Source organism: Elephas maximus, chromosome 2 (assembly GCF_024166365.1).
Source record: "Elephas maximus indicus isolate mEleMax1 chromosome 2, mEleMax1 primary haplotype, whole genome shotgun sequence".
Classification (NCBI taxonomy): domain Eukaryota; kingdom Metazoa; phylum Chordata; class Mammalia; order Proboscidea; family Elephantidae; genus Elephas; species Elephas maximus.
This window is the reverse complement of record NC_064820.1, coordinates 2137421-2150925: the sequence shown is the minus strand read 5'-3', so window position 1 is coordinate 2150925 and position 13505 is coordinate 2137421. Positions and strand designations below refer to the sequence as shown.

General features: G+C 44.5%; 1 protein-coding gene across 1 annotated transcript; it reads right to left on the bottom strand.

Annotated features, from left to right (window-relative positions):
* Positions 1-2798: 2798 nt before the first annotated feature.
* TAS2R1 (taste 2 receptor member 1) lies at positions 2799-3695 on the bottom strand. The gene has a single exon (XM_049858526.1). The coding sequence runs from the start codon at positions 3693-3695 to the stop codon at positions 2799-2801; it is 897 nt and encodes a 298-aa protein (XP_049714483.1).
* Positions 3696-13505: the final 9810 nt, after the last annotated feature.

Here is a 13505-nt window from a genome sequence, read left to right as displayed (position 1 = left end):
TCAAACCTGTGAAGCCTAGGATACAAGTTATCGGCTTCCGAAGTACAGTGTCAGAACGAGGGAGGGTCTTAGCGCAGCAACACTGGCCGTCTGGTGGGGGGTCGCTGGTGGAATCTTATTTGCAATGGAACGGGGTGTTACTGCTGAGTCCCTTCTCAGTAAGTGGCTATCTCCGATCTCCTCTCTCTGGAAGCCTGAGCTCAAGCTCTAATTTGGAGCATCTGGGTCTCCTCAGGACCCCCAGAGAGTAAAGGACAGGTGGAGGCTGAGCCACAACCGCAGTGGGGAATGGGACCCCACAGCCAGGACTCCCAGGTGCCCAAGCTTCTAGACCCAGCTCTAGACACTGGGGAAAGGGGAAAGGAAGGTGCTGCCCTCTGTAGAAGCCAACCCACTTCTAAAGGAGACCAAAGACAATCTGGTGAAGCTAGAGATTCCTGATGAAGAAGGCGCCAGGGAAACAAAAGACTGAGTCCATTTTGCTTCTAAAATTGAACAGTTAGTGTCCCCTGCAGTATCAGTCAATGTGCTATCTGACGGTATTTGTGGAATGAATGTATTTCTAGGAACATTGACTGAAGAAATGTTTTTTAGAATAGTTTGCTGCAACTCTGCATTGCCTTTCTTATAACTCTTGGTAGCTCCCCCTCTCTCACCCGTGGGAGGCTGCATTCTGGCCTGAGGCAACAGATTTATTTCCTCATACTTTTAACATTTTGTGTGTGTGTGTGTGGTAAAATACGTGTAACATAATTTGCCATTTTTCTTGGTAACTTTTACCTTAATATTCATCCCATTAGCTACCACTATTTCAGCTGGAGTCACATGAAGTAGAATCAGAATGTTTTTCTCTGAGACAAATGTTCACGTGAGTATTGTGTAGTTACAAATGTCTCCCTGGATGTGTGAAATTGCTCCCACCATCCCTCTGTTCACTAGAAGGACACCGTGGATTTGAGGAGCGGGTACTCTCTGGACTTGAAATTCGAAGAACATACAAGTGACTCTTCACTGTCCTTTCCCAAAGCTGAAGAACAATGACCTCTAGGACGAAACCGTTCTTCCCAGAGCCACAGCCAGAGCGTGTGAGTCCCGACAAAGCTTCCCAGCCAGTGGGACGTGGGAAATGAGACGGCAGGAAGATGGGGGCTGTGATTTCGCTTCTTGGGGAGCCAAGTAGGAGGCCTGTGGAAAGCAGGAGAATAGCCTCAGAGCTTAACACCCACACCCGAGAGCACAGCTGCTTCTCTGGGTGTTCTGAAGTAAAGCCATAGTTTACTACAAACAGCCTGCACCACTAGGTCAGAAAACCAGAACCTGATCCACATGACTAGTGATTGGCAAATCCAAACCCCAACATGTTTTCTATTATCATGTACGGCCAAACTCAAGAACAGTTTTTACTTTATTTACCTGCCTGGAAACCCAAGGGTCCTGAAGCTGTGGTAGGAATACACATATTATCCAAAATCATCAACCAAACAGAAAATGCATCAGCAACTTCAAGCAGATGGAGACACCCCCAGGCCCACCCACCTGCTGCTGCTGCTTCTTTGGGAAGGCATGCAATGTGGTGGGAGTTCACAGTTCCCACCATCAGTGGAAAGGGTCCTGAAACCAAGGGAACAAATGCAGAACGAAACATGTTGGCAAGCTATTGTCTTCCCAGTGTGCCCCATTCAGGGAAATGGAAAATGTGTTCAGACCGACTCTTCCTCCGTCTGCCTGCCTCTTTCACCAGTTGACGGGACACACCACCAGGGCGCCCAGGAACTCAGTGATGTGGAGCAGGCGAACATCCTTATTGCCTGTGGAAAGAGAAATCCAACCTGCCCTGGAGTTCCTCTCCCCTCCGATGAGGAAGAGGCTCCACTGTCTGAGCCTCCAACAAACAGAGCAGAAATAATACTCAGTAGACAAGAGATCTACCACCTGTTTGTCTGTTGTACTGTGGTGGCCTGTGTGCTGCTGCAGTGCTACAAGTTATGCCACTGGTCTCTCAAATACCAGCAGCACCTCCTGCAGTAGACAGGTTTCAGCCGAGCTTCCAGACCAACACAGGCCTGCAAGAAAGGCCTAGCGATCCATTTCCGAAAAGTTACGCAGTGAAAACCCTAGAGATTACAACAGAACACTATCCAATATAGTGCGGGAGGAAGAGCCCCTTAGGTTGGAAGGCACCGAAAATACACAGTGTCCGAAACAATGGAATTCTAAGGATGGAATTGCAACGATCATGAAGACGGGCAAGACCTGGCAATGGTTTGCTCTGTTGTACATCTCGTCGCCATGACTCAGAGCTAACTAGACAGGAGCCGACAGCACTAACAGCAACAGATAAGAGATGAGCAGTCGGCCCACTTAGGTCAGATTAACTACTGAAGACTCCATCTCAGACGCAGCTGTCCTATGGCAGGAGTGTGTCCTACTGATGTCACAAGTTTAAATAGGTGCTTTTTATTATTATAATTTTTGAGACCATTGTAGACTCACATGCAGTTGTAAGAAATAACACAGAAAGGTCCTGGGACCATTTATCCAGTTTCCTCCAATGGTAACATCTTGCATAATCACACAGTAGACAGGGACATTGACACCACCCACCATTTGTTGTTGTTTTGAAAAAGTCAATTTAACCCTTTGAGAAAGTAGCAAATCCATAAAGATGCCTCAGGCTGGCCAGTCTTACAATGATGTTTGGTATGTTTGTGAACAGATCCTTTCACTTGGATGATGAAGGTGTGGCAGGTGTGGTAACCATTAACCCATGGGTTCTTCAAATGGATCTGAGTCCTCTCTCAGAGACAGCACCTACTGTGAAGGAGGAACATCTTTGTGCTTTGCTTCAGTTTATGGTTTCCCAAAATTAAGATGATGGAGTGTGCCGAGGGGTATGTCCCAGCCACAAAGACACAGAACAAGAAGAAGACACCCTCAGCCTGGACGATTGAGAAAATGATCAGGATGCCGGCCACGTAGTGAGAGAGGTAGAGGACAAGGAAGGACAGGATGGACAGCATGGGGCTGAGGTGGGAGCTCCGGCACAGGTCTCTGGTGCCCACCACTGTGCGTCTCATCTGCCTGGTATGTTTCACCAGTGAGAAAACCAAGAGCAGAACAGAAGCAAGGAAGATAAGCAATGGCAGGAAGAGTTCAATGGCAAAAACGGAGTACAGAAAAGCAGAGTCTTCTTTGCTGTGGGCTGTGGCATTTTTTGAGAAATGCTGCAGCCATATTTTTTTTAAAATCGGCTGTGTGTATTTGCTGTGGAAAACAGAAATGATAGCTGCATAGAGCAGGGATGCCGGGATCAGCCAGGGTACCAGCTTGGAAATCTTCATCTTCAGCCAGAAGAAGAGTGGGTGAGATATATTGGCAATCTTGGCACAGTAGAAAACACCCAGCCATGTGGCAAACCAGAGTCCCGACTCATTTATAAATACGGAGACTGAAAAAGCTTCGCTTAACACAGGGCCTTCTATCAAGGAGAGAAAAACCAGAGTCAGGTAGAAGAATGTGAGCTGCATACAAATCCGAGAGATTCCAAGGCAGGACAGCAGCGCATCCAAGGAGGTCCATGTTCTCCTCCTGATCAAGTCCCTGCTGCTCCCAACCAAAATGATGCAATTGGCTAAAATGCCACTAAGTAACTGTATCACTGAAAACAGAAGATGGATAAGGTGAGAATATAGCATTTTAAAAAGAAAAAAAAATCAATTACTTTAAAAAATGCCGCAGTTATAGGTTTCAAGGCAGTCTGGATTATCCAAGAGATCTACTTCGTTCAACTAGAGTAGGAGCCCGTTGGGAACACGGCTCTAATGATGACAATGGGGTGGGTAGGAAAGTGTGGTACATTGTTTATGTGACAGTTTCTCTGTTTAGTTCCGAGATAGTCAAATAAGAAAGCGATCCTCCAACAACAATTTGCTTCTTGGTGACAGGTTTTGCATTTTCCAGGTCTGCTAGCTTTCCGTGTCATCACAAGCAACTGGTGGAATCAGATACTGTGACATGGATGAGGCAATGGCTACTTCACAGGGCTATCAGCTGAAGCTCTGCAACTCTTCACTCCTACCCTGAATAACTGATTGTGCCTGCGATGGTTGTTGCTGGCCCCTGACTCTTGGCAGCCCCATGCACAACGGAATGAAAGGCTGCTCAGTCTTGCGCATTCCCCATGATTGGTTGCAGATCAGACTCTTGTGATCCACAGGGTTTTCATGGGCTGATTTTCAGATGTAGGTCACCAGCCTTTCTCTCCTCTTCATCTTAGTCTGGAAGCTCTGCTGAAACCTGTTCAGCATCATAGCAACACACAAGACTCCAGGGAACCTCAGTGACAGACAGGTGATGGCTGTGCATGATGTGCACTGGCCGGGAATCGAACCAGGGTCTTCTGCTTGGGAGGTGAGAATTCTACAACTGAACCATCACTGCCTCCTCAAACTGTATTAGTTTTGGACAATTCTCCACAAAAGCACAAAGTAGGGGACAGTTTATTAAACATTGGGGGAACCAAGTCTTTTCCAGCTTAACACTTGATCTACAAGTGCCCAGCATTTTCTTCACTTTAGGACTTCCCAAAATTAAGACCACGGAGTGTGCAGAGGGGTATGTCCCAGCCACCAAGATGCAGAACAGGAAGAAGAGGTTCCCAGCCTGGAGGATCCCAGAAGAGAACAGGACACCAGCCGACTCCATGAGGAGGCAGCAGTCCTTGCGGATGCCTGTTACTTTGTCTGAAAGTGGTGAATGTTGTAAAAGGCTCTTAGGGTGAATCTGATGTATAGAAAACTAGAAGGGAAACTATATGAAACAATAAGCCCTGAGAGTAATTTTCTAGGCTTCTTTATTATTCTTCTCTGAATATGTAACATCTGTGGAACGCAGGACTCTGCTTTGTTCTTCTTGTCTCCACTTCAGTGGAATGAAGGGAATAGACAAGGAAGTCTTCAAAGGGCATGCAGGGAGGCAGGCCACGCACATCAAAATAGACCCAAATTCTAGCATGAACGTTAGGACAGACCATGTTCTTCTCTCTTGCGTAAAGAAGAAAGTAAAAAAAACTTTAATTTTACATTCTACAAAAGCAAACGTGGAAGGGCAGCCACCTCTGAAGTAATGAAGTCAGAAACCCTCAAAAAAGCAGTGGCCACGACTTCCTTAGTTTCTCAGTCAGACTCCTATCATCGCACCTGTCACCTCGATGGCAAATGTTGGGTACCTGCCCGTGTCTGTGAGACATAGCTCTGGGAGGACAGGATCTGGGCTTTCTTCTCACCTCCAGCATTTGTTCATTCATTCACACCATTCATTCATTCATCCAGTGTTTGGTATATGACACTTTTAAGCAGACCCAAACTCAAATTATATAAAGGTTTTCATAACAGAGGAAAGAAGGCGTGTTGTTGATGTTGGTGTTAGGTGCCGTGGAGTTTGTTCCAACTCATAGCAACCCCATGTACAACAGAATGAAACACTGCCCAGTCCTGCACCATCCTCATAATCCCTGCTGTGTTCGAGCCCATTGTTGCAGCCGCTGTGTCAATCCATCTCGTCAAGGGTCTCCCTCTTTTACCGGGACCCTTTACTTTTTTTTTTTTAATTGTACTTTAGATGAAGGTTTACAGAGCAAATTGGTTTCTCATTAAGCAATTAATACATATTGTTTTGTGACATTGGTTGCCAACCCCATGACATGTCAACACTCTCCCCTTTTTGACCTTGGGTTCCCCCATACCAGCTTTCCTGTCCCCTCCTGCCTTCTTGTCCTTGCCCCTGGTCTGGTGTGCCCATTTAGTCTCGTTTTATTTTATGGGCCTGTATAATCTGGCTGAAGGGTGAACCTCAAGAGTGACTTCAATACTGAGTTAAAAGAGAGTCTGGGGGGCCATAGTCTAGAGGTTTCTCCAGTCTCTGTCAGACCAGTAAGTCAGGTCTTTTTGTGTGAGTTAGAATTTTGTTCTACATTTTTCTTCTGATCTGTTCAGGACCCTCTGTTGTGATCCCTGTTGGTAACCCTCAACTTTACGAAGCATGATGTCCTTCCCCAGGGTCTGGTCCCTCCTGATAATATGTCCAAAGTCTTGCCATCCTCACTTCCAAGGAGCACTCATGGTATATTCAGTATTCTTCCCCAACACTGTAATTCAAAGGTGTCAATTCTTCTTCGATCTCCCTTATTCATTATCCAGCTTTCACATGCATATTAGGCAATTGAAAATACCATGGCTTGGGTCAGGTACACCTTAGTCCTTAAAGTGACATCTTCGCTTTTTAACACTTTAAAGAGGTCTTTTGCAGTAGACTTGCCCAATGCAATATGTCGTTTGATTTCCTGGCAGCTGCTTCCGCGGATGTTGATTGTGGATCCAAGTAAGATGTAATCCTTGAAAATGTCAGTCTTTTCTCCATTTATCATGATGTGGCTTATTGGTCCAGTTGTAAGGATTTTTTTTTTTTTTAATGTAGAGTTGTTATACATACTGAAGGCTGTGGTCTTTGATCTTCATCAGTAAGTGGTTCAAGTCCTGTTCGCTTTCAGCAAGCAGGATTGTGTCATTTGCATGACGCAGGTTGTCAATTAGTCCTCCTCCAACCCTGATGCCACATTCTTCTTAATATAGTCCAGCTTCTCCAATAATTTGCTCAGCATACAGGTTGAATAAATATGGTGAAAGGAAGACATAAACATTATGAAGTCACTTTGGAAGAGAGCATTTGTTTTCTCTTTGTTTCAAAAGACTCTGGGTCATAGACTAGCATCTCGCACTTGTTTGCTGCAGAATCACCATGATGTCTCCATGCTGAGCTATTGGGGTGCCCCTGGGACACTGCCAGCACCTCCATCTTGCAAGATGTAATGGGAATATTCAGAGGGATACTGTGGGTTGAACTGTGTCCCCCAAAAATATATGCTGAAGTCCTAACCTCGATACCTGTGAATGTGATCTTTTTTGGAAACAGGGTCTTTAAAGATATTATCGGTTGATATAAGGTCCTACTGCAATAGGGTACTGCAATAGGGTAGGTCCCAATCCAGAATGAATGGTGTCCTTGTCAAAGAGGAGAAAAGACATAGAGATGGGGACAGACAAAGGATGCCAGGTGAGGCTGCAGCTGGCAGCCCAAGGCTCACTGGGAAGCACCAGAAGCTGGGATAGAGACAGGGACAGATTCTCCCTCAGAGGCTCAGAAGGAATCAACATAGCCAGCACTCAGATCGTCAACTCCCAGGAAAATTTCCCATCCTGAGTCTAGAATTGCAGCATAGGCTTTCAGCACTGATGGTAAAACAGCAGCAAAAATGCATGCACACCGCAGATTCAAAAGAAGTAACTAGGTCTAATTCTATTTATTAACATGCTGTTTGTCTTTTGGATTCTAGCATGTTCAGGGGACACTTGGTTCTCAGACATTCTAACTCTTGTTAGAACTGGCGTAGGAACCAGGAGCTATGTTTCACAGATAACTTTGTTTCACGTGGAACAGATCATCTCACATGAGAATCCCATGGAGGAAAAAAAAAAATTCATAAAGCTTAAGCTCCACTTTTTGCATTAAATAATTTATGTCCCCTGGATCTCCAGTGAGCCCACAGAAAGGCTGTTGAAGGCGCCACACTCCTGGCCATATACCACTGACATTGAAAGGCTTCTCTTCCCACACTGAAGGATGGCGAGTGGGAGAGCTCTGCCCACAGGAGAACAGTGTTTCTGTGGCTGCTAACCAGTGTCCCATTCAACTCCCCAGGCAGCTATACTTGGTGTTGGGTGGAGACCTCCCAAGACGTGTTGCCAGCCCCCCATCCAATCTCACCACATCCAGCAAGATGGGCATGGCGTCAGTCATGCTTTGTGCCAAATAAGAGTGAGTTAAACATTTGCATGACCAACACAACAAGCCTAATAAAGAAGCGTAGTCTCAGCTGAAGAAACCCTTCGGGTATTTTAAGCAGTTTTTCTTTGTAGGAAGGGCCCATCGAGAATTTCTGGCTCTTGAAAAGCACACATGGCTTACCTCACCTGTCAGTCAGGGGCACTGGACGTTGACAGCTTTACAGGGACAAATGGCTCAGAGCAGATGGAGTAAGACCGATGTGGAGAAAGTCACATGATTATTACCCCAAATTGCCCTGATTAATCCTGTTCACTCGCACTCATCTGTAATGAGCAATCATTAAAGGAGACAGCATGAAATATTCTCAAGGTAGCTGACAGGCGGAAAGAGTTGGCTTGTTTGTATTCAAATCTTTTAGCTTCTCAAAAGAAAGCGTGATTCTTTTCCAATGAAGTTAGGCTGACATTGGCAAGCGTTTCTTTCACAAGGTGGTTTTTGCTGTTAGTTGCCGTAGAATCTGCTCCGACTCACAGTGACCTTACGTACAACAGGGCGGAATGTTGCCTGGTCCTGTACCATCTTCATGATCCTTGGTATGTTTGAGCCCATTGTTGTGGCCGTTGTGCCAATCCATCTCATTGAGGGTTTCCCTTGTTTTAACTGACCCTCTACTTTACCAACCATGATGTCCTTTTCTAGTGATTTGTCTTTCCTGATGACATGTCCAAAGTAAGCAAGATGGAAGCGTCACCATTCTCACTTCGAAGGAGCATTCCGGTATATTTCTATTAGGACTGATCTGGGCATTCTCCTGGCAGTCCGTGGTATATTCAATATTCTTCACCAACACCGTAATTCAAAACCATCAATTCTTCTTCAGTCTTTCTTATTCATTGTCCAGCTTTCACATGCATGTGAGGCAACTGAAAATACCATGGTGTGCCTTAGTCTTCAAGGAAACATCTTTGCTTTTCCAACTTGAAAGAGGTCCTTTGTAGCAGTTCTGTCCAATGCAATGCGTTTTTTGATTTCTTGACTGCTGTTGCCACACCTCTTCAAAGCAGTCAAGGAATTTCACTAGGTAGAGGGATGGTGTTCTTCCTTCTGCTCTCCTGCAGCACACGAGGGAACATTTCCTTCAGAATTAGAGCCCTCCTGAAAACGAGCAAGAGTTTTAATACCTTTCCCAAGTGGTTCTTCCTACTTCATTATCAAGAGAAGAGCTCCTGCTTTAAGAAACATGTGCGTGCATTAGCCTTATTGTACATTTAATCTTGTCTGGACTCATAGTGACCCCACGCACAACGGAACGAAACACTGCTCGGTCCTGTGCCATCCTCACAATCTTTGCTGTATTTGAGCCCATTGTTGCAGCCACTGTGTCAATCCATCTCGTTGAAGGTTTTCTATTTTTTCACTGATTCTTCACTTTACCAAGCATGATGTCCTTCTCCAGGGACTGGATTACACAGCAACATAAAACAAAAATCCTCACAACTGGACTAATGAGCAACATCATGATAAACAGGAAAAATATGGAAGATGTCAAGGATTTCATTTTACTTGGATCCACAATCAACCCAAGGAAGCAGCAGTCAAGAAATCAGATGATGTATTACATCGGTCAAATCTGCTGCAAAGGACCTCTTTACAGTGTTAAAACAGCAAAGCAATCACTTTAAGGACTAAGGTGCGCCTGACCCGAGCCACGGTATTTTCAATTGCTTCGTATATACGAAAGCTGGGCAGTGAATAAGAAAGATTGAAGAATTGATGCCTTTGAATTACGATGTTGGTGAAGAATGGTGAATATACCCTGGACTGCCAGAGGAATGAACAAATCTGTCTTAGAAACAGTACAGCCAGAAAGCTCCTTTGTAACGAGGTATATTTAATAAGATCATTCAAATAAGAAAGACAGCGCAGACATCCTTTCCCAGCCTTCCCTATGGCACAGCTAAGCCCTCGTAGCACCCACGTGGGAGTCCTTCCATCTGAAATGCACAGCGTTGTGGTTAAGAAGCACCAGACCCTTCAAAGTAATCATTCTGCAAATCCATTCATTTGCTTCTTCCACTTGAATTTGCAGTTGATCTTCTGAGCGCAAATGTTTCTCTTTAGTATTCAGGTCACTCCCATGTGCTTGTTCCTTCTCTTCCCCTATTTATCCCAGTAATTTATTGCTATGCTTTTCCTTACACCTCTCAATACGCTGAAATTTATTTGCATTGCAGAAAATAGAGTAATGGAGCTATACAATACGCTGAATTTAAGTCTTACACCTAAAGAACTCAAAATGCTTTACTGACAAGAATCCCTCTTAGTTAAAATGAGGGAAGGGAGCAGAGAGGCCGCCCTTGAGGCACGTGAATAGTCTCTATATTAACCAGATGTGTGCAGCTGATTCCAGCTCCCTGCAACCCCATGCCTGCCAAGTAGAACTGTGCTCCACAGGGTGTTCAATGGCTGATTTTTCAAATGCAGATTGCTAGGCCTTTCTTCTGATGTACCTCCAGGTAGACTCAAACTGCCAAACTTTGGGTTATCAGCCGGCTGAACTCTTAACTATTTGCACCACCCAGGGTTTCCTAAATAGTCTCAAATCCTTATGATTTTGTCTTCAGCTCCAAACTCAGCTCTCCCATGGGATTTCAAAGTGTGCCACCTTCCTGCCTTCTTATTTTCCTTCCATTTCTTGTTTCTTCCTCCCTGCCTCCCTACCTTGCTTCCTTTCTTCCTTCCATCCATGCTTCCTTTCTTCCTTCCACCTTCTCTACCTTCCTTCCTTCTTCTTACCTCCTTAGCTTCCTTTCTTCTTTCCTTCCATCCTTTTCCTTCTTTCTCCTTCCCTTTCACACTTCAACAAATACCTATTTTATGCCTACGGTGGGCTAGGCACTGCTTGAACCATGGAACACAGAGTAATGAACGAGAGAGAGTCTATGTCATCTTGGAAATTATGCTGTACTGTCGTAGTTGTTGTTAGGTGCCGTCGAGTCAGTGCGACCTTATGTACCACAGAACGAAACACTGCCCGGTCCTGTGCCATCCTTACAATCCTTGTTAATGCTTGAGCCCACTGTTGCAGCCACTGTGTCAATCCATCTCGGTGAGGGCTTCTCTTTTTCATTGACCCTCTACTTTTCACCACGGACTGATCCCACACAACATGCCCAAAGTATGTAAGATGCAGTCTCGCCATCCTTGCTTCTAAGGAGCATTCTGCTTGTACTTCTGCCAAGACAGGTTTGTTTATTCTTTTGGCAGTCCGTAGTACATTCAACATTCTTCACCAGCGCCACAATTCAAAGGCATCAATTCTTCGTTAGGCTGCCTTATTCATTGTCCAGCTTCCACAGGCATATGATGCGATTGAAAATACCATGGCTTGGGTCAGGCACACCTTAGTCTTCAAGGTGACATCTTTGCTTTTCAACACTTTAAAAAGGTCCTTTGCAGCGGATTTGCCCAATGGAATGGGTCTTTTGATTTCTTGACTGCTGCTTCCATGAGTGTTGATTGTGGATCCAAGTAAAATGAAATCCTTGACAACTTCAATCTTTTCTCCATTTATCATGATGTGTCTTATTGGTCCAGTTGTGAGGATTTTTATTTTCTTTACATTGCGGTGTAGTCCATGCTGAAGGCTGTGGTCTTTGATCTTCATCAGTAAGTGCTTCAAATCCTCTTCACTTTCAGCAAGCAAGGTTGTGTCATCTGCATAACGCAGGTTGTTAATGAGTCTTCCTCCAATCCTCATGCCCCGTTCTTCTTCATATAGTCCAGTATACAGATTCAATAGGTATGGTGAAAGGATACAACCCTGACACACAACTTTCCTGACTTTAAACCACACACTATCCCCTTGTTCTGTCTGAACAACTGCCTCTTGATCTGTGTACAGGTTCCTCATGAGCACAATTAAGCATTCTGGAATTCCCATTCTTTGCAATGTTATCGGTCATTTGTTATGATCCACACAGTCGAATGCCTTTGCATAGTCAATAAAACACAGGTAAATAACTTCTGGTATTCTCTGCAGCCAGCCAGGATCCATCTGACATCAACAGTGATACTCCTGGTTCCACGTCCTCTTCTGAATCCGGCCTGAATTTCTAGCAGTTCCCTGTCGATATACTGCTACAGCCGTTTTTGAACGATCTTCACCAAAATTTTGCTTGCATGTGATATTAATGATATTGTTTGATGATTTCACATTCGGTTGGATCACCTTTCTTGGGAATAGGCATAAATATGGATGTCTTCCAGTCAGTTGGCCAGGTAGCTGTCTTCCAAATTTCTTGGCATAGATGAGTGAACACTTCCAGTGCTGCATCCGTTTGTTGGAACATCTCAATTGATATTCCGTCAATTCCCGAACTTTGTTTTTCACCAATGCCTTCAGTGCAGCTTGGATTTCTTCCTTCAGTACCATCTGTTCCTGATTACATGCTACGTCTTGAAATGGTTGCATGTCAACTAATTCTTTTTGGTATAATGACTCTGTATATTCCTTCCACCTTCTTTTGATGCTTCCTGCATTATTCAGTATTTTCCCCATAGAATCCTTCACTATTGCAACTCAAGGCTTGAATTTTTTCTTCAGTTCTTTCAGCTTGAGAAACATTGAGCATGTTCTGTCCCTTTGGTTTTCTATCTCCAGCTCTTTCTACATGTCATTATAATACTTATTTTGTCTTCTCGAGCTGCCATTTGAAATCTTCTGTTCGGTCCTTTTACTTCATCATTTCTTCCTTTTGCTTTAGCTACTCGATGTTTGAGAGCAAGTTTCAGAGTCTCCTCTGACATCCATCTTTGCCTTTTCTTCCTTTCCTGTCTTTTCAATAACCTCTTGCTTTCTTCATGTATGATGTCCTTGATGTCAATCCACAACTTATCTGGTCTTCAGTCATTAGTATTCAACACACCAAATTCTTCAGATGGTCTCTAAATTCAGGTGGGATATGCTCAAGGTTGTATTTTGGCTCTCATGGACTTGCTCTGATTTTCTTCAGTTTCAACTTGAAATTGCATATGAGCAAATGCTACACTGAGGAAGACAAAAAATAAACCAGTAAGGAATCAAAAAATTCAGGTAGACAGTGTGGTGAGGAAAAGCTGTCTTCTTTAGAGAGGTGACATTTGAAAAGAGAACTGAACAAGAAGGTAAAATCGTCAGTGGGTACCTAAACCAAAAAAAACCCCAAACCCATTGCTGTCAAGTAGATTCTAACTCATAGCAACCCTACATGGCAGAGTAGAACTGCCCCGTAGGGTTTTCAAGGAGCAGCTGGTGCATGAGAACCGCTGACCTTTTGGTTAACAGCTGTAGCTCTTAATCACTGCACCACCAGTGGGTATCTAGGCGATGAACATTGCAGACAGAGAGGACAGGGGGTATAAGCACCTCCAAGTGAGCTTAGAATGTTCCAGAAGAACAAAGGCCAGAACTCTGCAATGCCCAGAGCAGCGTGAGCAGGAGGAAGAGATGTAGGAGGTTACAGGATAGGCATGGCTAGATCATGAAGGCCTGGGGACCACAGTGATGACTGGGCTTTATTCTCAGTGTGATGTGAAGCCACTGGAAAGTTTTGGGGGAGGGAGAGTTTTGTAATAATCAGATCTATGTGCTAGAACACTTATTCTGGCTGTTTTTAAAAAAA